The sequence below is a fragment of the Melopsittacus undulatus genome, chromosome 4, assembly GCF_012275295.1.
Source record: "Melopsittacus undulatus isolate bMelUnd1 chromosome 4, bMelUnd1.mat.Z, whole genome shotgun sequence".
NCBI lineage: Eukaryota > Metazoa > Chordata > Aves > Psittaciformes > Psittaculidae > Melopsittacus > Melopsittacus undulatus.
The window spans coordinates 94,297,781-94,324,146 of NC_047530.1; the positions used below are offsets into that span (position 1 = coordinate 94,297,781).

General features: G+C 40.7%; 1 protein-coding gene across 2 annotated transcripts in view; it reads left to right on the forward strand.

Annotated features, from left to right (window-relative positions):
* The first annotated feature begins 13,203 nt into the window (after positions 1–13,203).
* Positions 13,204–26,366, forward strand: part of HECTD2 (HECT domain E3 ubiquitin protein ligase 2) — a 39,969-nt gene continuing 26,806 nt past the window's right edge. For both annotated transcript variants that reach the window (XR_004079946.2, XM_005144086.3), the window contains exons 1-3: positions 13,204–13,576; positions 18,851–18,980; positions 23,907–24,045. Coding sequence is in view for 1 of the 2 variants with exons in the window: in XM_005144086.3 (XP_005144143.1) it covers positions 13,349–13,576; positions 18,851–18,980; positions 23,907–24,045 (497 nt within the window). In the remaining variant the exon portion in view is untranslated. The remainder of the gene's footprint in view (positions 13,577–18,850; positions 18,981–23,906; positions 24,046–26,366) is intronic.

Consider the following 26,366-nt stretch of genomic DNA (forward strand, 5'->3'; position numbering starts at 1 on the left):
CCACCATTTCAAACAGGACCATGGGTACTTTTTTCTAAGAGGGCTGTCAGAACAACTCTTTTCTGGCTGCTGTCTTAAACCATAGTCATTGTGTGCCACCCAGAGTTGGGATAGCAGAGGCAGGGCACAGAGTGGATTTGAAGAGGATGAATCACTATGGTCCTTGCATGTCAAGCATCTCCTCCCACTCCTCCTTAGAGATGCGTGACTTCAACCAGATAAAATATGAATGTGTCTTCCTGTGGCAAAACACAGGGAAGGAAACAACATCTTCATCAACATTTCTTCATCATAGGTATGATATGTGGCAGAAAACTGATGCTTAATATAGTGCAAATGTTTACCTATGTCTCACTTCTAAACAGGTTTTCTCTTATCCTGCAAGGGACAGAGTCGAGAGAGGGATAAAGAATGTCGAACCAGTCCCATCTTATTTTGCTGGCAACACAAAAATGTTTACCTTAAATTGCTCAATGCTATATTTTCCTTCTTCTGTGGTGACTTCTACTGGAACTGACATTCCATCTCCCCTTCTGCATGTGATAACACTCTGCATTTCCAAGTGCCCAACAGTATTTTTAGCACATATTGCAATTCCTTAGATGGGAAGCAAAACCACAGTGTGGTATCTCAGTCCTGTGGTATCACTTCAGACCACTGCCAGGAGCTGGTACTTAAGTCATACATTCTTAATTATATCAGATCTATACTAGGAAAGCATTCTTTCCCCTGGAAAGTTACCGTGGTATGTCATGTGTCAAATCACACCACAAGCAAAAGATATTTGATGTACCTTTTTGGGGCAGTTCTTCCCCCAAATAGAATCTATGTGTACATTCCCCTTCTGTGCTGTAGGCAGCTGGGCACCAGAACTGACTCTGGGCTCTGAATCTCAGGGGTGACCTGCCTGAGTCTCCCCCAGTGACTGATTTAGTTGCCCTTTCCTGTACAGCACCTACATCAGTGTGGTGAGTACCAGCCTTGGAGCTGGTGCCTGACCTTCAGGCGCTGCACTGAGCCACCACTGAGCCAGGCCCTGCTGCTGACCCTCACTATCATTCTATGAATTATTTGCCAGCCTTTCTTGGTTTTTCCCTGATTTAAACATAATCAACTCTCCACATGACCACACAAAACACCACAGAAGGGGAGTGGTGGGATGACAGCAGGTTGCTGGAGGGTGGGGATGGGTGGAAAGCTTCTTTCAACATCAGAAATGGTTTATTCTACCTGAAAGCATTCAGGAAACTACATCATTACTGACTAGCAAAGTATGAGTAACCTACAAAAAGAAATTGAGCTTCTATTTGTCTCACTTGGAGACAAGTACAGAAGAAGCTCTTGGGAACTTGAGTGCTCAGGCATCAACCATAATGTGTCCTGAGGGGAAACATTACAATGCAACCTGGGGTTGAATTTGAGGCTAGAAAGAAACTGCAGTAACTAATTGAGTAATGTGAGCTTTAAACAAATCTATGGGCAGGTATTGTCAAAGTTGTGCAGAAAAGGGTGGCCTTGAGAACCTTGAGAACTGGATCCTTACTAAAATAATCTTTGTGCCCTTGCTAGCTCTACTGCAAAAGTAAAAGGCAGTGCAAAGCTGGTTTTGGGGTTTGGTTTGGGTTCTTTTTTTCTTTAAGCATTTCTCGCTATGGAGTAAGGAGGTGCTTTCTAATTAAAAAAAAAAAAAGAAAAAAAACACAAACTGCAATTATGTATGAATGCAATAATTATGTGTAAATGACGTCTCAGGATGATAAGAGAAAGTACTGATTGTACAAGGGGTAATGGCTTTAAAGGAGAAGATAGTAGATTTAGATTAGGTATAAGGAGGAAGTTCACTATGAGGATGGTGAGATGTAAGAACAGGTTTCCCACAGAAGTCATGGATGCCCCATTCCAAGAAGCATTCAAAGTCAGGCTGGACAGGGCTTTGAGCAACCCATTCTATTGGAAGATGTCGCTGCCCATGGTAGGGTGGTTGGAACTAGATGATCTTTAAAGTCCCTTCCAACCCAAACCATCAAACCATTCTGTGATTCTATACCAACACAGCAGCAGCAGATGATGTAAGAGGATGTTAGATGTGAAGATCCCCACATTCACAGAGCTCCTAGAGATGGTCTAGGCAAAAACTGAAACATTGATTCTTTTGCCTCAATTTTCTGGGCTTTCCCATTTTTATGTGCATTAGAAAAAATGCAATCTCTATATTTTCATCTATCTTCTCAAAAGCAAAGGGTTTGATGAAAAAAAAATCCTTTGTGGGTTTGGGTTTTTATTTATTTGTAAAATTAATGTAAGATTTTGAAATTATTAAAAAAGATTCAGAATTGTGCCACATTGAGGCTTGTTTTATTTAACAAACATTATTTGGTTCAACCTCCAGGTTTGTAGAGTTAAGAAAACAGATCCCTGGGTTTTCCATAAATAAGCTTTTAGAGAAATAATTCACAGAGCACACAATGACCAGAAAACATGTTTGATATTTGACAAGGACAGTTGTAGCAGGAGGGGAAGAGACTTCTGACCAGGTTCCCATCAAATGATGAAGTGAGATATATGACCTTCCTAATAGTATACTGGAACATCTGTTTGAAGAGCAAGCTCCAGGTGGCATGATTTCAAAACCTGACCATAAATTATTTCACATCCACAGCTCTCTGAAACCCAAAGAAATTAGCTTGGGTTCTTCACATTGTTTCATTCTGACAGGAAGGACTAAAACATTTGCATGTCATGAGTACTGTAGGTAGGTGTTGTTAAATCTTGACTACTAAATAGATCTTGATATGGTATCATTATCTATTATTTTCCTTTTATTTATAGCTATTATACAGCTGAACATTATATGGAGTAAATTTTAGAGGAGAAATTACTGATTAAAACCTCCAGAAAAAGTGTTGAAAGTCTACCATTTCTCAGAGGAAGGAAAAAAAAAAGGATTGAGTATTGAATATGTATTATGTATAAGCAAATCCTTCAAGTTTATAATCTTGTGACTGGTCTTTATTCATACATAGGTCAGGTTGGTTTCAGTGGAATGAAAGTATCTAAACTTAAAAATATTTGTCTGTAACCATTCTCATTGTTTTACAAACAGATGGAACATGCCTCCCTAAGAGGGGTAGAATAAAGTAGTCAGGCACATTAACTCATACTGGCACAAGTCCTTCTACCAAGAGTAAATTGCTCATTGGAAAAATTATAACTATGAATTTGAAGATCATGTTAAATGAATAAGTTCAGGTGAAACCTGATCACAATCTTTGCATCCTGTAAGTATTCTTAAAACTCAGAAAATTAACAAAAACCTACATATCATAATATGAGACATTTTTAATATTTAAATATGCTTGCCAATAAGTATGACCCAGGGGGCTGGAGCACCTCCTGTATGAAGACAGGCTGAGAAAGTTGGGGCTGTTCAGTCTGGAGAAGAGAAGGCTGAGTGGAGACCTCATAGCAGCCTTCCAGTATCTGAAGGGGGCCTACAGGGATGCTGGGGAGGGACTATTCATTAGGGACTGTAGTGATAGGACAAGGGGTAACGGGTTGAAACTTAAACAGGGGAAGTTTAGATTGGGTATAAGGAAGAAATTCTTTACTGTAAGGGTGGTGAGGTACTGGAATGGGTTGCTCAGGGAAGTTGTGAATGCTCCATCCCTGGCGGTGTTCAAGGTGAGGTTGGACAGAGCCTTCGGTGACATGGTTTAGTGTGAGGTGTCCCTGCCCATGGCAGGGGGGTTGGAACTAGATGATCCTAAGGTCCTTTCCAACCCTATTCTATGTGTATAGGAGTATATATGTATATAATAAGTATATGAGGGCAGATTGTGTTTACATCAGTCTGCCCTCTGATGAAGGTGTTGGCAGGACATTCTGCAAGAAAGGTCCTGTGTTTTATAATCTCCTGGGTTTGTTTTCTACTCTACCAGAGCGCAGGGTTATTATCAGGATATGGCAGCAGGCATTTCTTTGCATGTGCAAAATGGAGCAAATGGGATTGCCTGTGGTTTGGTTTATTCTATGGGGGCAATTTTTTACCATTCAAACAGTATTCTGAAGATAAGTTTCTGAATTGTGGTGCCTTAGACTTTAATACACATATTCAATAAATATCATGATGAATTTGGAGCTGTCCTCTGCAGTAATACCTGGGAAAAGGTTCTTGCTTGTCTAAATGGGATTGACAGGGAACCACCACAGTACTGCGGATTTTGTCTTCCCTTTTCACTGTGCTTTCAAACAATATCTCATCATTTGGTGTCATAACACTTCAGGTGTCTTCTGTTTTTTTTTTCTTTATGGTGACTCAAAGAGGATATTTTTTTTTCACCAGAAATGACTGCTACTTATGCCTGTTTCCAGGGCATACCAACTCTGGATTGCTACTCTAGCGTCATTACTTGTCTTCTTATTCCTCACTGTTCAGAACTGTTATGTTGGAGAATGGAGGTGACACAGTAAGCTTTTGTATAGTTCAAAGAGCCAGAAAACTAAAGCATCTGCAACCACTGCATAAATAATCCATTTGACACCTTAAAAAGCTTTAACTTAGTCTATTTTTGGAATAAAACTAGCATCTGTGCTGACAGCTTACATGCCAAGTTTCAGCTTGATGCTGAATAAAAACTGCTAAAATTTAGGAGTGTATAAACACTACCTGATCCTAACTGACATTCAAAATAGACAGTAGTTAAGCTGCAGTATTTATATAGTATGCTACTTCATACTCTGGAAAGAAAGAAAGTAATCTCCTTCTTTAGAAGTGCTTTACCAAGTGTACGATTGGGTCACTTGAAAGGTTATTATAAATAGAACTACTTGGCTGAATACAAATGACGTTATAACTTGGCATCAGTGTCTTAGGAAGGAGCCTGTTCCCCAGCAAAGCTTTTCTTCAGCAAATAGGACACCTCTATACTCAATAACAGCAAATTCTGCAATATCAGCTGAAAATGTGGAAGGCTGTGCTATAAGCACCAGCCCAGCCCTTTGGAGGGAGCAGGGCAATTCTCACCTGGCTTCCTCTCTGCACCCTGCCAGAGCAGGCATGCCTGATCACCCTATTCAGGTTTTGCAGCATGGGAAGGAAATATGCACATCTTAATGCCTCTTCTGCTGGACAGAGGGTTCACAGGAAGCTCTGCAAAGTTTTCCTCAGCCCATCTTTTCCCAGAGAAGTCAGGTGGAGCAGTGCAGGGTAGAAGACCAGGATGAGACTATTTTGTCAGTCAGATTGAAAAGGAAAGTGATGTCCTGCTCATGCTACCAGCACTGGCCAACAAAGCCAGGAGCAGAAGGAAGTCTCAAGAAAAATGCTTCCAGATTTATTGTCAGTAGACAAAGTTTTCACTTTAAACAATTGTAGTAATTTATACAGGGACCTGGTACAGCTGTTTAATATCTCTTACTTCTATATGAGAAGTATTTTGTAACTATAATATTCTCTGCTGCCCTGCTATGTGTCTCGGGGACTCCAGTGAGCATGACCCTATTACAGATTACGTAGAGGTGAGGATCCTTTGCAAGAAAAGTATAAAACATGTCTTAAAAGGGAATTATTCAGGAAGAATACAGGCATACCAATGCTATTATCTACACCAATGCTATGCTTTTTATAAAGTCTCCATCACTAGAGTCAAACACTGTGGTTGGCATCTTTTTTTTTATACAGGGATTCTGTGTGGGGCAAGGGCAAAAAATGTTATTATTAAACACTGTGTGAACATTTCCTATGAAGATGACAAAACAGCATTATTTGTTCATTTATTAAGACAATTGAGTCACCATAACATTAGTTGTGTTTTCATCACTCTTTTTGTTCCACATACCAAGTGGAGGTTTTTGTGCTCTATGTTGGACAAGGTTTTACTAGAACAGTTTAGGAAGGAACGAGTTATGAGTGAGTATGAGTACTTATGCAAAAGAAGCCAGCCAGTACCCATAAGACATATCCAGGTCCTACTTACATTGGTGGATTTTTTTCAGAAGTCCCTTGGGGAGTACACCAGTGTGACCCCCACTGGAGCACCCTGGCTGCAGCTATGTGCTACCTGCTGGGGGTGTTCCACTGGAATCCACGCTGCACAGCACAGGGATGCCTGTCTGCTTTAGACATTACCACATGCTTCATTAAAGATGTAAAATTCTCAACCGGTCTTCAAACATCCAGCTCCTAATCCTGCCCAAACTAACATAAGAGATTAATTTTGACTATGCCATTTGCCGTATCAGTTCCCTGGATACACATACCAATTATTGTATAAACGATCTGATCCCATATTTATTATCTCGAAAGCCCAAAATCTACAAATTTCTACGATGTCAAACATGTCTGCTGTGAGCTAATGAGCAGTTTCCGAACGCTAGGCATCAGAAGCGCTCCCGTGCGCAGTGCCGGGCTGGCGCTGGAGGGAGCTGCAGCCCCGGCTACAGCCGCCGCCAGCACCCTCCCCTGCCCTCGCAAGTGAAGCATCTTGGAATTACATGTTATCCCTCCCTGTCACTACAGTCCAAGAATGTTCTCTTTTTAAAGCAACTGGGCAATTTTGTTAAGAATTGCAAAGCCATGCTAAACAGAAACGTTAATTCCAGCAGCGGTTTACAATTTTATGGGTCACATGATGACACAGGTACAGAAATAACATTCTGAATTAAACATTATTGTCCTAGTTTCATCTGGTTAATTTTTTTTTTTTTTTGTCTTAGTAGCTGGTACACTCCTGTGTTTGGCTGAGAACAATGCTGATAACACACCGACGTTTTAGTTCTTGCTAAGTAGTGCTGACTTAAGGACTTTCCTGTCTCTCATGCTCTGCCAGTGAGGAGGTGCACAAGAAGCCAGGAGGAAGCAGAGGGAGGACACCTGACCCAGACTAGCCAAAGGGATATTCCATACCACAGCACATTGTGCCCAGTATATAAACTGGGGGGAGTTACCTGGAAGGGGCCAATCGCTGCTCAGAGATGGGATGGGCATTGTTGAGCAGGTGATGAGCAGCTGTATTGTGCATGACGTGGTTTTCTTGGGGTTTATTCCTCTTCCTCTGTATTTCCTATTATTGTTACTATTTACTTTATTTCAACTATTGAACAGTTCTTACCTCAACCTGCAGGTTTTACCTTTTCCCAAGTCTTCTCTCCATGCCACCCCGGGCAGGGTGGGAGGTGACAGCGAGTGAGCTAGTGGCTCTGTGGTACTTAACCAGCTGGGCTTACACCATGACAGTTACATACTGCCTCCTCATTTGAACCTTTTTTAGCATGGCATACTTGTTTCTTATTTCCAGTTTGAATAGAAATTGCACAAAACTCTGTATCTGCTTCTACCTCACTTAAAAACACTTTCCAGACCAGACATGACAAAGATAGAGGGTTATTTCTTACCCTTTTGTTCTTTGCTATATCTCGGGGCAGATCATGCTACTGATGTATCTTGTAAGAGTTTAAGAGAAATTAACTGAGTTTAAAGATAGAATAACAAACACCAACTTTCTGGAGAGAAGAAATGGAAATCTTAGTAAATGTTGTGTGGTCACTATGGTAATTCTCTTCACTTGGTGAATTTTCCTTTTGCTGTGTCTGTCTTCCAGTCTTTGCATACACTGCATTATCACAGATAACCTCACTCTGGACATCACTGAAATAGCTATAGTGTTTCTAAACTAGAGTATAATGATTTCTTTCAACCCAAAGTTCCTGTTCCATGGCAAGCTTATTCAGGCAGACAAAAAAGAGCTAATTACTAACATAAAAATTAAGGTCTTGTCTAGGCATCAATGTCTATAAGCCTCTTAAGTTACCTGGCACAGATGCTGTATTGCAGCAGGCAGCAATGACAAGGAACCCAAAATGCAAGTATTATGATGCAGATAAGCTATAACTGCTGATTACCTCTGATTACCTCTGTACTAGGAATGCCCAGGATGCTTCCCAACTAATGATGTACCTTCAATCAAAAGTTTACCATTTGCCAAAGAGAAAGATGTAATTGAGTATCTGCCAAGACAAAACAACAGCTGGGTAACTTGCACATAAGTGCCTCTGCTGAATTAGCTCAGGAGTCCTTTGAACCACTTTTCTAAATGTTTATAAACTCTTAAAAAAATGGGGCTTTCCAAGTACTGGACGACAGCCAAAGGGTAAGTATATATAGATTATATATAGAGAGAGCTATAGATTAATTACTCTAATGTTAGTCATAGGGGAAATAATGTGGACCTAGCTCAGGAGAGTTTGAGTGCACCTTGCACTTGTGCTCCTGAAAAAGAGGGACATTTTCTGGACCATATGAAGACATCTGATCCAAGGACTGAAAGACAGTGAGACAAGCTCAACTTTTACATAATTTCCTATTCCCAGCAAGAATAATAAACATAATTGGGCTAGCTTGCCAGCACTGGTAGGTGGATTCACAATCATTTGGATTCTTTAGGACAAAATTCCCCAAATTTATACCTTAGTCCAGCTTTAAGGGAAGTGGATGGCTGCCAACAGGGAAGGTTGAACAAGGCTGGGATCACCCCTTACAAGCTCTGAGGCTATGCATTCTCAGAACAGTCATGACTTGTGGGCAGATATGAATTTACATCTTCGCTAATGGGTGATGTGTGCAGGTGGCACACAGAAGGGTAGAGCAGCTTGGGCGTTAGCTGACCAGGGAGTCCAGAAGTCATGCAGTCTCTGATTCACAAGTGTGGCAAGCTCTCCAACTGAGCTGGAAGAGTAAACAGGTGGATTTCAGTGGCATCTTGCCTGAGTTCTGCTAAAAGGTCATTGTAAAAGATGCTTCTTTGTAAAACATTTCCAGTTCAATGAATCAGGTCTTTCTGTGAAATTGAAATGTTTTGCTGAAAACCTGTTGCATTGGAAAACTCCCAACCATCTATCTCTCTCCTTCTCCCATGGAGAGAAAATGGGTTGTTTCCAGCCATTGCTGGTTCTTTCAACATTTCAGCCATCCTGTGCTTCCCCTTGAGCCCACTGAGGGTCCATCTCACAAGGCACAGATCTGTTAAATGGCCTAAATATTTTGTACAGGGAAGTGCACAAGATATTCAAGCAGTACAAAGAGAAAGAAACAGTACTACTTGATAAAAGAGAGAGACACAATGTTGCTGCATGATGAAAGTGTATCATCAACTGAACAGGAAATTCAGCCTACCTTTTCTCAAGGACACAAGTCACTTCAGTTCCTGAAACGCCAATTTGCACCAGAGATCTTTGACACTCTTTGACTGCAACCACTAGTAAAGCATCTGAGGGCCAGGGAAAAACCTGTAATGGGACAAAAGCTGGAAAGTAGTGAAGGGGAAAGGGACCTGGGGGTCCTGGTGGATAGGAGGATGACCATGAGCCAGCAATGTGCCCTTGTGGCCAAGAAGGCAAATGGCATCCTAGGGTGCATTAGAAAGGGTGTGGTTAGTAGGGCAAGAGAGGTTCTCCTCCCCCTCTACTCTGCCTTGGTGAGGCCGCATCTGGAATATTGCGTCCAGTTCTGGGCCCCTCAGTTCAGGAAGGACAGGGAATTGCTTGAAAGAGTCCAGCGCAGAGCCACAAAGATGATGAAGGGAGTGGAACACCTCCCTTATGAGGAGAGGCTGAGGGAGCTGGGTCTCTTTAGCTTGGAGAAGAGGAGACTGAGGGGTGACCTCATCAGTGTTTACAAATATGTAAAGGGTGGGTGTCAGGATGATGGAGCTAGGCTTCTTTCAGTGATATACAGTGGTAGGACAAGGGGCAATGGATGTAAACTGGAGCATAGGAGGTTCCACGTTAACATCAGGAAGAACTTCTTTACTGTAAGAGTGACAGCACTGGAACAGGTTGCCCAGGGGGGTTGTGGAGTCTCCTACATTGGAGATATTCAAGGCCCGCTTTGACAAGTTCCCATGTGATGTACTCTAGGTTACCCTGCTCTTGCAGGGGGGTTGGACTAGATGATCTTTCGAGGTCCCTTCCAACCCTTGGGATTCTGTGATTCTGTGAAAACCACCCTAAATGTTACTGAATTAAACCAGGTCTGATTTTGACTATGGCTACATTTTGACTTCTGACTGCAGAGAACATGTGAGGTACACTCAATTATTTGTCATGAAAATACTAGCCAGGGAATTTAGCTCTTTTTATTTTTTTTTCATTTGTGCATCACTCCCAAATGCCAGTCTCTGTGAGTGTATCTATTACTTATCATTTACTAATCATTTGTGAAAAAATGTTAGCATTTGGTTTGTTTCCATCTGTCATTCCTAGTGGCGGTCTGTGCCTGGCCACGTCATTGCACAGAGATGTGTTGCTGACTTCTTCCCCTTCCTGACAGCTCAAACTCTTTGGAATAGAAGAAACATATTTGTGAATGGTTTTAAAATAAGCTGTCAGAAAGGTTTTGTTCTGGTTGAAAGGATCAACACCCTGCTAAGGCAGAACTCTGCTCCCATAAGTACAATAAAATATGTTTAGGGTCATGTACTGCCTGCACCCCCTTCTGTAGTCATTCAGGGGTGTACTTATGCTTATCTGAGCTAGTAGCATGGCATGACAGTGAGGGGTCGAATGCAGGCTGCAAACTCATCCAGGAACCCATGTGGATGTGTAGGCCCAGGCAGCATGAGAAACAGGTTTGGGTTGAATTTCACCTTTCCCCCACTCACCAAAAAATACTGTGAAGTAGCTGGCACCATGTGATTTAAGATTTTTAAGCAGCTCAGAAGAGATTAAAAACAAAAAAAGAGTCCTTGGAAGGATAAAGTAGGGAATATAGTAACAGTTGGAGATGGAAAAGCAACAACTGAGGTAAGCAAAAGCGTTATTAGTCTTAAAGAAAGAACTCGAAGTATTATGAAAGGTGATGCAAACAAAAAGCCTGCACTTTCAAAAAGGTATTGAGTGTGCGTGACCTTTGTGAAAGCTCCCAGGCCATCTGGCCAAAGATACTGGTGAAGTCTTGTAAAATGGTAGTTGCATACCTGCTTAATATTTTAAAATGTTGTATATCCCACAGACCTTTTCCTTTAGAAGACAGACTATCCTGTTTTTCTGACTTCTCTATTGCCCGCTACCCTGGTTTATCACTTTGGCAACAAATGATTGCAGGGTTTATGTGCATTGCCTTATTATATGTAGCACTGCTGCACCCAGCTAGCATCCAGCTGTGCTAGCAGATTGAAAGCCAGTTTAGACATGCCTTTCCCAGCTGTGGTTACATCTTTGACTGCCTTGTGGATCTATAAATTAAATTGAAATATTTTTAGCTACAAACCCTAGGCACCAGAGGCATGTTACCTTTGTTAGAAGTGGGAAAACTCATTTGCTTCTTTCAGTATGTGGTCTTTTGCTCTCTTATAAAAATAGGAAGAAAAAAATTAACAGCACTTTTTTGCTTATTTTTGTAATTGTCTTGGGTCAAAATATTTGAATTAGTTTAGTTCAACATAGCACTTCTGCTTCAAATACCACAGGACATTATGGACAGTAAAAACTGATGTCTTTGATGATGCGTTAGCTTTTTGTGAAATAATTTTGGTAGAAAGGCATTTTGATGCTATAAAAATCAGGCCTTTATTGCTCATTGGAATTAAAAACAAAAAAAAGAAGTATTATGAATTCATTTGTACACTTGCCTTCCTACATTTGTACTTCCCTTTGTCCCTTTGCTTCATCTCTCTCTGCAGGCTCAGTGGAGCAGATCCTTCCATGTTTCAAACTGGCACAGCTCCACCAAACAGCTGTGCCAATTACTTCCAGTTGGGGACTGCCACTGGATGTATAACTGCTTGTACTCAAGTCGTTGCAATTACTATAATTATGTTATTTCTTGGCACAGAAAGGAAAAAGATGAGTGTTTGGAGGGCTTTGTTTAAGTACAGCAGGTCACTTATTCATGCGAACCACTGAGAGCAACCAAGAAGAAAGCACAGTGAGGACTGAACTTATTGGAAAACCAGCTCTCGTATTTAATTTGGTAAGAAGACAAAGTGATTTCTTAATGAAACCTAATAAACTCCAGGTCTGCCAGTTCCCTCAAAAAAGGAGAGCATTTTTCTATGTGTTAGATTAACTCTGCAGTACCTATTATGCCCTTGCTTTTATGCAGCTTACAGAGATCTGCAGGAGCTTACTTGTGTAATGCCAATACTGAGAAAAGCCATCGTGTGGCTTTACCTCTATCTGAAAAACAATTTTGGAGGTTTGTTTCAAGTGGTCTGTAATGCTATTCACACTCCTTTGATCCTGAAGCTGGGAGGGGAATTCTTCTCCAGACACAAAATTACAGTAGTCTGAGAGAAACTTGTTTCATCTGGCAAAGAATGGTTTAAAGGGTTTAAATCTTCTGTAGCGTAGCATGCACAAGCATTGCATCCCTGACACACAGAAGGACTCCCATTCCTGTACATACCCAGCCAAGTGGTAGGTCAGTACCCACAGACAAATGCTGCATTACATCTAGTCTGGATGTTGTATTGCAACCAGTTCAATATATCACACCTTGTGAAGATGATTTTTCAATATATATTATACTGGCAAAGCTTCAGAAAGCCTGGGCTCTGACAGTGGGTTCCCAAGACCTGTCCAAATGAAGGGCCAAGACCTGCCACCACTGCACAGGCCCTGGCACCGCAGTGTTCTATTCTACTCTTGTATTTACTTGTTGCCGTGACCGGCTTGCCCCCCCTTCACCCCGCAGGAGGCCGCTCGCACGACTTCAAGTGAGAGGCGGCCGATCCCTGCCAGCAGAAGCACCGTTACCGGGCTGCGGGAGGTAGGTGCCGCAGGGCGCCCCTAGTGGTGCCCCAACCCTGGCCAGCCCCGCGGCGCCGCGGTTGCAGCGGCTGCGCAGAGCTCGGCGGTCAGCTCTCGCCGCCGTACGCCCGGCGGGCACCGCGGCTCTTCCTGCGCTACGGAGTTTCCGTAGCCGTGTCCTCCGCTGCCCCCGCGCGGCGCTCCAGGTCGCCAAGCGCGTTTCTATGAGCCGCCTATAAACAACATGGCGGCGGCAGCCACTTTTGCCGCCCGCGGTCTGTAGGTGGCGCGGTGGGTGAGGGGGGCCAGGGCAGCGCTGTCCGGCGGCGCCGGCCGCCTCCGCTCCGTGCCTCCCGCGCTCCCTCTGGTCGCCGGGCCGCGGCGGGGGCGGCAGGGCTGCGCTCCGCCCCGCCGCGCGGGGGTGTCTGAGCGCCCGGGCGCAGCGCGGCTGCTGCATTGTCGCGGCGGCCCCGAGCGGAGCGGCAGCGCTGGGAGTGCCCGCGGGGGCTCCTCGGAGCCGGCGGCCACAGGGACGAGAAGAAGAAGAGGGTTCGGGTGTCCGGCGGGAGTTGAGGGGCTGCCGTGAGCAGAGAGCAGCGGGGCCATGTCGCTGCAGAGCGCGCCGGCGGCCACGGCTGCCGCCGACCTACCCCCCGACCCGGGCGCGGAGCTACCGCCGGGAGCGCAGCTGAACCAGGGCAGCGCAGAGCCCCCGTCAGCCGAGGAGGGCGGCGGGGGTGCGGAGGAACAGGAGGAAGAAGGGGAGAAAGAGAAAGAGCAAGAGCAAGAGAAACTGCTGCCCATCCCGTCGGCGTCCAGCGCGGCTGCCGGGGTAGGTCTGCGGCCGCCGGCGGGGGTGGGCGACCCGTCAGCCTCCGGGGTGGCTCCGGGCCTGGCCCCGGGGAACGGGACCAGCTCTGCGGTCCCTGCTGGCTTCTGCTGTGTTTGCCGCTTTATTCGCGGTGGTGGGGGATCATCGTGTTCCTTTTCTTTCATGTTCCTTTCCGTCGAGAGGCTCTCATTCAAGTTTCTTAAAAATAACAAGTGCGTCTGTAACTAGTGACATAATGAAGCTATAAATTCTCCATCTACTTATAGTTCTTTAACATTTTACAACGGTCTGCTCTTTTGGGTTAGTCATGACTGAGGGTTTGCAGCTCTGTGAAATGTTCGCTAAGGGTTCTCGGTGGTGGAGGGCTTCAGCTCTTAACACTCTTAATGGCAAGACAGCTAACTGGAAAATACTTGCGTATTTTTAACTTTTTCTTAAGAGATCCTTTCTGGTTTTTGCTTTGTGTTGAAACAGAGATGAGAAAACACTGGTAACTGGTGAATGAGTTAAGACGGGTAGAAAACTCCGAGAAGGATGTTTGCCAGAATAACCTCATTTCGGAAACCTCGTCTGAGATTTTTAATTTTACTGGAGTTTTTCTTTCTGCTGACCATACAATATTACAAAACATAAAATTTTCCTGGCATGAGTTGAATATCTTACATGGCTCAGTGTTAAAGCTTCCTGTAAGTTACTTCAGTTCAACAACAACAAAGATTTTACCAATCCTATAGTAAGTAATGCAGTTAGGAGATTTTAATTCAGCAGTGCTGATGAGTGTCCGACTTCCTAAAAATTACCATTTTACATAATTTGAATTTCAAAGATTGAACGCCTGATGTTTGACTGTCATGGAATCATTGTAATGTTAAACGAAGTAATCATAGGCAAACTGCAAACTCCTTTGAGCAGCTCTGCCAATTTTGTGTTTTGCCTACAAAGTTCCAATTTTCTGAAAGACTTTCAGCTTTGCAAATCTGTCTGAATGTGGAAGAATGTGTTTGTTCTTGTGATTCACATACAAATTCGGTGGGAGAAGTCGGTAATGGACAAGTGCCCAGGAGTTATTTTTACCTTTGAAAATCTCCAATTCAGATTTTGAATGGCAAATAGCAGTCCCTTAAAATTGAGATGAAAGTGCTGGTCTAAAATGTGTTAGGCTCTATCTCAGCTAATGAAAATGAGTGCAAGAGGGCAGCTGTGTGAAATCCCCACTGTCTTAATCGGGAAACCTTGTTTGTAGCTAAACATCCTTCATGTACCTCTGAGCTGCTGTCCACAGATACGAGTTGTTGAAATTGACCTTTTGCAGAGGAGCACAGGTTTGGCTAGGCACAATTGCTTGTCTAATGTGTGTGGGATCTTTAATATGTGAAGATCTCTCCATGGGTTTTAATAGTATGTTACAGAGAGAGAGTTTTGTCGGCAGATGTAATAGACATTTCCATTGCCCTGGATTTCTCTGTTTGTAGCAAATGCAGGTTTTGATCCAGCTATACAAAAGAGGGAATGTAGGTATGCTTTTGCAAGACCTTTAGGAGTTGCTGCAAAGAAGGTGTTGGACTACCGATCTGCTAAACCCTAGTTGTGACCAACCTACACATCCAGTTTCAGAGCTTTGTGAAGTATGTTGTGTGATTCATCATATATAGCATGATCTCAACACAAGTTCTTGTGTTAAAAGTTCTGATTGAACATCAAAAAATGAGTGCTACTTAATCCTCCCAAACACTTTTAAAGAGGGAAATATGTTCTCAGCTTCCTTCTTGTTAAATTAGGGAGGAGTTTGTAATATGATGACAACAGAGGGAAATTCCTGTCTTAAAAAAAAAAAATACCTTTGCTTAGTCATGATTTTTTCCCTCCCTCATTAGAATTCCTTTCCTTTAAAAATACATGCCTAGTTCAAATACAGTGATATGCCAGGTGAGCTTAATTTTCATATTCTCTCTGCCTATTATTGCTAAATGTGTAGCCATCACATGATGACTATGGTGGTACAGATACTATACCCTGTTTCTATATGAAGTGAGCCTCAGATATCCTGGTCTTTGAACATCTCCCTGGGCTTTGTGTATTTGACAGTGCACTAAAGACCATAAATTTGTGTAACTGACATACCATGACTAAACCTTCCTCAAAAGCAACATGAAGGTATGACACATCCTTTAGGCAGCTTCCATTTTTCCACAATAGCTGTGGAAAAAGTCAGAATTTAGTAAGTCAGTAGATAACAGTGGTAACCCTTTTCTCCAAAGATCATGCGCATCAAAGATGTCTCATCTAGCTGCAAGTTGGAATAAAGGGATTATGTGACTATTGATACTATCATTCGTACTGTGGCTTTTCCGGGCCAAGGGCCATTGAGGATTGGGGGTAGGATTGAGGGCTTTTATTTCGAAGGAAAGTTTTGGAGATTCAGTTAGTCCATGAATAAGTTAACATGATCCTCCTGCAAGGAGTTCAGGCTTTTCTTATGGGCCAGATGGTGATTAGAGACAGTGCCCTAAGGGGTAATGGATTCGAGGTTAATATTCAGATTCTGAAAAGAAACTTGTAGGAAGCTAAGTAACTTGCCCTCTAGTAAGCAGGGACAAGTAGAGGCTTCTGCCCATGGCAGGGGGTTTGGAACTAGATGATCTTAAGGTCCTTTCCAACCCTAACTATTCTATGATTCTGTAAAACAAAACTGGTCCTATGTTACACCTTTCAAGATAATAATTAAAGGGAACAGCCTGTTTCTTGCATAGGCTGTTTCATTGACAGCTGCCTGTGGGTAATACTGAGTGGCTCCCAAGTCTACTTGCACAGGAAGCCTTTTACTCCTCACTGGCTTTTGCTTGCTACCTGTAAATGGGTCTTGTGTGAGTTACGTTAGGGCTAAAGAGTAGGATTTTCAAGAAACTCTTCTTAGGTGGTCTTTTGCCTTTTCCCAGACAGCATTCTGTATGTGCTTTTTGCACACAGTTTCTTACTTTTAAGTCACTTTGCAAACAGTGACTTACTTTCACCATCAAGTTTAACTTCAATAATAGAAAGCATAGGTTTATGAAGTATAATGCTAGTCCCTCGTCAGTGTTATGGAGGGCTTAATGTTTTGGAAGTCTTCCACTAAGAAGCCATCAGAGTTGCGAGTTATTAATATGTTCTTAAAAAAGAATTAAGGATTACTTTGATCCACTTACTCCCTCTAAGCATACTCATTCCTCATGTGGGGGCTCAGTTTCCTGATGGCAGTATGTAGAATCTTAGGCTCTAGAGGCTCACTGACCTCCTACAAAATTTTGAAGTATTGCATAGTGCTGTACACCTGTCCTAGATTAGTCTCCCAAGAGATGTCAGAGATCCTCACTAATGAGCATGTAGCTTCCCAGTATTCCTCCAGTGCTTTCCAGTACAGCCTTTGTCCATGTGTTTGTTTAATATTGTTGTAACTGCACTTACAGCAGGATGATGGAGGTAAATAGCATGTGCGATTTTTGTTCTTTCTGTTCTATACTATTTTGGTGGCTGAAGTAAAACCTCTAGAGTCAGTCAAAACGGGCTGTTGCAATAAGTCTCTTTCATAAAAGCTCCTTTTCTCAATTATCTATGATAACTCTTCCCTGTTAATCATAATTAGACTGGTCTGAGCGCCATGGGTTTTTTACCTAGGGGACACATTTTGTGCCACAGCAGACTAATCTCAGATCTGGATTTAAAAGTCCTCTTTTAGTCAGTCTTGTCTTGGCATGCTTGTTCAGGATCTGGTTTTCTCCAGTCATGTGCCATGTGATTTTTTTTCTCAGAAGCACCTTAATGACATTTCAAAGGTTATAGAATAATAATAATAAAAAAGTTAATGTGAAAATTATAGCAGTAATTACATTTTATTTTTGAGTGTTTGTTGCGTACAAGGAATTTGGAGCTAAAAATTGAAACTTGGGATTTTTAGAGGCAGAAGTCCTGCTGGTTGCTCAAATTTATAATTTGCAGAGTTATAAGCCATGAAAAAATGGTTGTTTGTGCCACAGTAATTTAAAATTCCTGGCAGCATACCAGCTTGTGTATGCTGTGGTGTGGCAGGTTTATGGGCTATTACCTTCATGGTGTTGTGGTGGAAGTGAAGTGCTTTCCTCAGAGCTCTGACGGCATGACTTAGTCTAAATTTACTACACTTAAGGGAAAAGGGAAATGTATGGGTTTAAAAAAATGATAGGATGTTATGTTAATTATTCTAGATTTTTTATTCTCATTTGGGGAATTACAGTTTTGATTTGCATGAATTTTTTTATTTATTTTTTCCTAGCTGGGAGCACAGATACTAGATATCAAGCAAACAAATCTTTAGGTTAATGTAAGGCTGAAAATCATGATGTGTGGGGAGAGTCTGTATATTTTCTTGAGTTGATCTGCCTTTGCCTGGTATCATCTGATGACTTGGAGCTGAGGTGGAAATTGAAATCTTCATCATGGGACTTCTGTAATCTTGGGCAAGCCCCTTAACCCTCCAATGCTTAGCAAATTCTCCAGAGTAAATAACTGTATCTGATAGCACTCAGTGTCAAACAGACTGATTATCATCTGGAAGACTATTGTGTGTTTTCATTTCTGTTCTATATATTAAAACATATTAGGGCTCAACACTTAGCAAAGGCTTGTGCAAACTCCTTGGTGGCAGCACACAGAGGTACTCAAGCAGGTGTTTTTAGCAGTGTTCACGAATGTTGACTGGCCTTTTTTCAGTGGCAGCTGGTGCTGCTAATTTTGAGCAATTAGGAGTGTTTACACAGGTAGCTAGTATTTACATTTTATTGTCAAGTTAGCTCACACAGACTTTGTGGCCCCACATTTCAAGTCTTGGGAAATTTGTCTTAACTACTTCAGTATATTAGGGTTATTTGGGAAAAGCAATATGTAACACTTTAATCAGTATAAACTGAGCTGGATGTAGTGAGGAATATAAAAGTAGTTAGAAATTAGGATACAGAAAGTTAGGAGGTTGTTGAAAGCATTTTAATTGTACTGCGTTTTTCTCACAGTAATCCAAAGATCTCTTTGTATCCTGCAAATTAATACTTAAGTTTTTGAATGTAGTAAAAGGGAATTTTATGGTATTTCTCCCGATTCAATTTGAAACAAACTTGCAGAATCATTATTTATGCCTTATTTAGGTATTACCACCCTGATTGTGAGATAAAGAGTGTTTAAGTATTCTTTGTAATACCTCATGAGTAAGATTACTCTTGTAGTCATGTATTAGCCTTTTATAGCATGCTGTCATCTTAATTACAGGGGTTGGAGAGAGGAGCAAAAAATCAGTTTTCGACTTTCAGCAATTTCATCACAACTATCAACCAAAAGAAAGAAGGCATCGGAAACAGAAATTCTCCTACGCAACTTGTTATACCCAACATCAAAAATGGTAAGAGAATAAAAGCCCTGTGTTACTTAGTTACCAATTTAAGAAGGTGCTCGGTGTTCTGCCAATATTTGTATTGTAGTGCCAGAAAAATCTATAAATATAGATTTTATTAAAGTACATGTGCTGTACAGTGTACAGGAAGTGATAAATGTGATAGTTCATCCTCTGTAAAGTTTATATCATAGAGACAATTTGGATAAGAAAAAGAAATAGACCTGTAGGATGAAATAATCATCTGAAGTTTAAAGGAAAGTTACAGATTCAGGAGTGCATCTGCAGTTTGTCTAACTGCAGGCAGATGACAATTTCCCTAAAAATTGTGTCAAGTTTGTGAAGAAAATCTTTCTATTGCATTCTGAAGGATGGCAGGGATGAGGGATGTCTAGGGCTTTTAAGCGAGACAGTTGCTGAGAATTGCTGTTTTTCACTGAAGATGAAGACCAGTGATGACACAAAATAAAATTCACAGGCAAAGATTGTTAATTTCTGAAGAGCTTCAAAAGCAAGAAAGAAGGTGGTTGTGGTATGATGAAGTAATCGTAGTTGATGAAAAGATAGAAAGTGGAGCTGTGTAACCATTAGGAAAGGCTAGAGTCGTGAAGCCTGATTAGATGACATTGTGGTTAGGCCTAAATTTTTCATTAAATTTTTGGGCTAAGATATAGAATTTCTGTAACTTGGGACTTTTGATAAAAGGCTGCACAAGCGTTTGTCAGGTTTGTAATGATCTTGCCTTTGAGCAGATCCCTCTCAGCCTCGTTATTCTCTGGTTCTCTTAAGTCTCTATAGCACTCAATTAATTTGAGGCTAGAAAGAGATTGCATTAATTAAGAGACTGTTGTGAGTTTGAAACAAAGCTAAGGCCAGGTAACCTGCCTATATAGAAATAAATCATTTTAATAACAGCCCAAGGTGCACTCAAATTTATTGAGGAGATATGTGTATTCTGTGGAGAAAATAATTATCGAAACAGACTTCTCAGCTAAGAATACTGCTTCTGCTATTCTGAAATTGATGAATGATGCGTGGTTGGTGGGGTATATACACATGCTATCTCAATATGTGTGTATATATATGTACACATACTGGTAATACTTTAGGCTTGAGTTCAAAGAATGTTAATTTCATTGAAAAACAAAAGTGTGGAAGAAGTAATGCTGGCAAACACAGCATGAAAGGTAAAGTGATGTTTGTTTGCTATGCATCTGCCACAGAGATTAAATTGCTATAACAAGTCTTCTAATGCAACAATGATCTGGTATGAAATCTGTATATAAACTAGATTGATCTAGTTCTTCTATAATGTTACAAATACAAGTAAGATTTGTTTGCTTTACCTACTTTGAAAATTTTCATCTCAGCAGCTGCGTTCGTCACTGAAAATAACTGCTGTTCTAAATTCATTCACCCAAAATTTCTTTGTACCAGCCAGTTCTGCTTTGTATCAATGAGATTTTCTTCCTCAACGTTTTTGATTGTTCCCTAAGAAGTCATGCATTGCTGAATCTTTTTAGTTGATATAACCAGGCAAACAGCCAGCAATGATTGCTTTTTCTTGTCTTGTAATGTTGTGTTATTGCTCTTATTAGCTTAATACATGAAGTTTCAAGTTTCTCCTCAATGGAACTCAAGTGACAGATCTTAATTAACAATTTTGAATGTCAGATGAACAAATAAATCTATTTGCAAATAAACCTGAATAATGGCAAAACATACTGAAGTTGTCAGTATTTATTTAACATACTATTAAAATTCTATTTTAGTCTATCTAATTTAAGCTGAATATATTTCTAAGAAAATTGCATCACTGGCAGGGTGCAAGTTGCCAGCTTAGCACCTGCAGCCTCAATTTACTGAAATGAGAAACAGCTTCTGTCAGCAGCTGTTTCTTCTGCAGATGTGGAGAGACTATTTTCCTCATCTCAGTGTATTCAGCTGGTTATAATTCAATGTTTAATCCATTTAAAATTGAGACACAGAATGAGAACTAAATGGAAATTTGTTATGTTTTTCAGAGTATAAAAATAGAATGTAGTATTCATTTCTTTTAAGTCAGTCCATCCTGCTTTCAGATAATGATGTGCAATAGCCAGCACTTGCATGGCAGGATTGTTTGACAGTTTGGCTTGGATTAATCTAGTACCTATATGTCCACTTTGGTTTTTAAATTACTGCTCTTCTCTTTAAATAGCTTTAAATTCCAGCTGTGAGAGTGGGCAAGATTCCATATCTGTAATTGATGCCATACTCAGGGGATTGAGGGCAGCTCTGAGGGCAGCTCTGATCTGTTATCATCTGATGAATGGTGTCTGTGTTAAGTCACAATGACAGCATCCCTGTCATTAGCGTGAATGAAAAGAATCTGCCTTTGGGTCTGGGGATTTTGTTAGCATTTATTTCCCCACTGTGATAAATGGAGGAGGCAGGAAAGTAGTAATACTACTTTGATGTTTAGTTAATTTTAAAAAACAACTCTTGAAAAAGGCCTAGAGGGTTCTTAGGAATTCATACAGGAATTTAGTTTGGTATGTTTGACTTTTGAGGGCATCTTTATATAGTGCCTTTTATCCCAAACATATGTCATAATTCATATAAATACTTTAAAAACATGCAGCATAAATCAGACTAAAAAAAAGCATTTTAAGGATATTTGAGAAGACACTGTCAGTAAAAAATGGATGTTTGTGTATACTGTATTGGAATATTTTTTCGTGGTTTTGGTGGGTTTACCTTAGCTGGCTGCTAGACACCCACTAAGCTGCTCTATCACTCCCCCTCCTAATCAAGATGTGTGGAGAAAATAAGATGAAAAACCTCATGAGTTGAGATCAATACAGGGAGCCCACTTTCCAATTACTGTCACAGGCAAAACAGACTTGACTTGAGGATATGAATTTATTGCCAGTCAAACAAAACTGAAAATTCCTTCTTCCCAGGCTTTAGCCCTTTATTTCCCATTCCTTTACCTCCTTTCTGCCAAGGGGAAAGCACAAGGAGGTGAGGAATGGGTGTTGCAATCAGCTCATAAAATTTCATCTCTGTGACTCACTTCTCACACAGTTACCCTTATCCAGCATGGGTTCTCTCCCATGGGATACACTCTTTTACCAGACTTCTCCAACATAGGTCCTTCTCATGAGTTGCAGTTCTTCAAGGACTAGCTGCTCCAATGTGGGCCCTTTCCACAGGGTACACTCCTGTAGAAGCAGACTGCTGTAGCATGGGTTCCCCATGTGCCACAGTTCCTGCCAGCAGCCTGTGCAGGCATGCACTCTCCATGGGCTGCAGGTGGTTATATGCTCCACTGTGGTCCTCCATGGGCTGCAGGGAGACAATCTGCTTCGCTGTGGTCTTCTCCACGGGCTCCACAGGAATCCCTGCTCCAGTGCCTGGAACACCTCCCCTTCTCCACTGAGCTAGGTGTCTGTGGGGAGGTTTATCCCCCTTCCCCCCCAGTCCTTCAGCCAAAAGTGTTTTGTAGCTGGCTATGTCTCATGTAGAGGCAGCCCCATGTTCTCTCACATAGACCACCCCTGCAGCCACCCTGCTGCCAAAACCTTGCCACATAAACCTAAATAAACCTAATATGACATTCTCAAATAAAATAGAAAGATGTAGAATAGAAAGATCTTTTAATGCACTGCTATTTGTACTTGGAATAGGCAGCCAGATTTATTGGGAATTGTTTCAAGATGCTTCTGTTTCAGCAGTAATTCTCTGCAAGACAGAAAACTTACATTTCCCATTTAATTTATTGGAGAGATTAGGAGGCTTTAGGTGATCCACAGTTAGCTCTAGGTAAAATGAATGTATCAGTATAGAAAAACTTGTACCTCAGAAAATAGTTGGACCTTGGTGTAGTTGTGCCTGAGATTTTCATTAGGTGTAGGGATCACCAGTGTTACAGTTGGTATGTTACAATGTTTACAGTGCCTATTATAAATGCAGTAATGGACAATGCTATTATTCCTGACTAATAGCTATTGCTCATGGATTGCTCTGTTTGCCTTTCAAACAGCAAACGTTAACAGGATCACTCTGGATAACTCTGTAGTTCCATAACATCCTTTGACTTTTTTTTGTTTGTTTATTTTATTGTAACTGTATTCTAACTTGCTTTGCTTGACTTCCTCATGTTCACAGGTAGATGTGATGTTTGAAATAGGCACTTTTTCTTTATGCATATGACTTTAGAAGGCACTTGGTTTAGTGCTCAGAAGGTTGAGTATCTACAGCTACAATAGATTTAATGAAAGTCCTGCACCACTCATTCTAAAAGTGAAAGTATACATGAGGAAAGTATACATGAAAGAAACTTGGGGTTTTCTCGTGTGATATGAATACTGCTGTATGCATATCACTGTGTGTTACTGATGTAATATCTGTGTGTCTTATATAAGTTTATGTAAGTACAATATTTTGCTTTTTTTTCCAAATAATGAGTTGGAACACAGACCGACAGCCTTTCCCCCCCCCTTTTTTTTGGCAGCAGCATGTCAGCAATTCAATTGTGAAAATGTGTCTTGGTTTTCTTTCTTTTTTACTTTTTTTTTTCGTAATAAACAAATCATTTGTTTGCAACTGGGTGGAAAAGCTGATTTATAAAATAGTAGAGCCCCTTCTTTCAGAAGACCTTAGGTAGGAGACAGACTGGCCAATTTTCTCCACCCACTGCTCACAAAGATATAGTTACAAACTCAGGACATGGTTTTTTGTTTCAAAGTTTATATTTTCATTCAATTAGTTGATGTTTCTATCATGTCTGGGCTGAGCACATAGTACAAAAAGTAATCGAATGAGTTGGGGTTTAAAGTTGTAGAATTAATTAGTGTGAATTTTCTTTTTTTTTTTTTCCTAGTTTCTTTATATCTGTATTTTACTAACTGCATATGATTGCATTTTATTTACTGGTGTTTTTTTCACAAGTGAGAGACCTACCACCTATATGCCTCGATGTACGACAAAAGCAGCGTATCTCTATAGACACACTACCCCAAGAACTGAAAGCACCAATTCCTCCTGAACGTTCCCTTCCTATCCGAACCAAAACTGTGAAGGATTTTCAGTAAGTCACACTGTGTTTCTAAAAGCATACTTTATTCCTTTGAACTTGCTTTATGTTGTCCTAATTCATACACTAGATTTTGTTAATCTCAAATGAGGAAACAGTTTAGTATAAGGCTGACAGGTAGTTGGGTTGTGATGGTGGGATTGATAACTTACTGAGAAAATTACCAAAATACTTTCTGTAGTTTGAAGTGTTGTTCTGTTCAAGAAATGACAAAGGATGTACATCAGAGTTAGAAATTCAGTTACTGACATTCAGAGGATGCTTAGTTTAAAAAAAAACCCATGTATGGTATATTGTGGGCTAGAAAATCCCTTTCAGTCCTAATGTTTTATTTGCATTGCCAGTTGTGGTGTGTCCTGTCCATTGAGGTACTGGGCATTCTCAGCCTTTGAAGCACTTAAACGTGTAACAATGTACTTGAGGACCCAGAGTGGTGATTACATGGACTGCACTATTCATGCTTTATGTTAGAGGGTTAATTTTCAATATTAGTTTTATGGCAAAAACTTTTTTTGCATATACTTGCCGCTTTTGTGATCACATAAGCAGTGTAAGCTACTCTAGCACTTCTGAGAGTCACTATGCTTTAAGTTTGTCCAAGTAAAAACTTTTAAGATTAATTAGTCTGTGTACACAATATTTATGCTGCTGCCTTATAACAGTGATTTAGCTGAAGTAAAATTGATGTGAAATAGTGTCTTGTGTTCCACTTCTGGTTTTCCAAATCAGTACATACCCTGAATCAAAACTGTATATGCATTAGATTTCTTTCAACGCTGTTAATGATACTCAGCAATGATGCTTTATTTACTGAGCTGGGCTAGCATAAGTCTCCAGCGAAACCACCTGAGTTGTTCTTAACTAGTAGAGTTTGTTTCTATGATGTCAGTTGTACACTAGAGAGTTTTGCTAGCTTTGCTTGATTTGTTGTGAACACAAGGCAATAGGGAGCTTTTTTTTCTCTGTTTCACATAAGTTCCCCAAAATTGTGATGTTGACAGTGTAATTTCTGGAAATGGCATAACTTTGTGGAAAAACTAATGGCATCAAGTGTGTCTGTGCTAGGGAATCCTGCCTGCAATACAGGGACATGTATTGACAGAGTGTTTCTTTAGTGTGGATATGTTCCTAGAGTGTTCTTAGATGGGTATTTACTAATTCTTTGAAAGTATGGTTTGTTTTTTTTTTAGCCTTAGCACCCACAGAGCACCATTATGCTGCTGTAATACCCTCGAGTGTTTTACAGTAGAATTATCTTCATCAAGGAATGGGGAGAAGTATTCCCAGAAAGCCTAATTCTTCTATTTTTTTCAAGCACTAAGAAGTGTATGAGCATATACTCTTTACCGCTCTTTTCTGTGTTTCAAATTTTGTGCATTCAGTGAGGAAAAGGAATGCTTTTTGATTACTCAGTGTGTATATTTGGTGGAAAAGGAAACGGGTATCACAGTTTGACAAGAGGTGATCCTATGTTGGTATTTGAGTGATCTGAAGAGCTGATGTTTTTTCCGTGTTCAGGTTTTTTGTATTGATTGACTGCTGCCTAATTAAGTAATTACCAAGAATTTTATTCTTTCAAATAAAGTATTAAAAAGTCTTTAACATCTTTGGTATGTCCCACTGATACTTATTTTTTAGTATCTAGATACTAGATCTAGTGCTAAGTACCTACTATCTAGTACTAAGTATCTAGTACTTTTAATATCTAATATCTGGTACTAAGAAATTACCTGGGGGGGGATCCAACTGGGATTTGTATCACCAGCACTGTAGATAGCTAAAAATTCGCATTAAAGGTTGTTTGGGCTTATTTGTTTATTTTAAATGCATGGTATTATACAAAAGTTCATATCCAGATACTCGCTTTAAGGTCCAATACTTAAAAGAGTCCCTTAGGAGATGTGTACGGTCACATACAAAGAAGAGAAATAATATTTTGTACAAATGAGAGTTGATTTGACTACTTAAGGAGCCTTTAATAAACTAGTTGGAAATTTTATCATGTCAGTGTGTTTTCAGCATAATTCTGTTCTGCTAATTATTTGTCTTGACACGCTGAACTGTGACACCATGAATTAACATTTTGAATAAGAGACATTGCTCACGTGTATCAAACACAAACTATGCTTTTGTTCTCTTGTTAATACCGTGATCTTAAAATGACAAGGAAGATGTTAGCAAAGTACTGATACTATACCTGTCTCTCTTCTAAGTTTGCTTACTGAAGAAAGCTTAGAGTTACAGTGCAGTGTAAAGTCTAAGTGGGAAGGTTGGAAAGATTGAACCCTTATATTATTAATATTTTAATATATCCT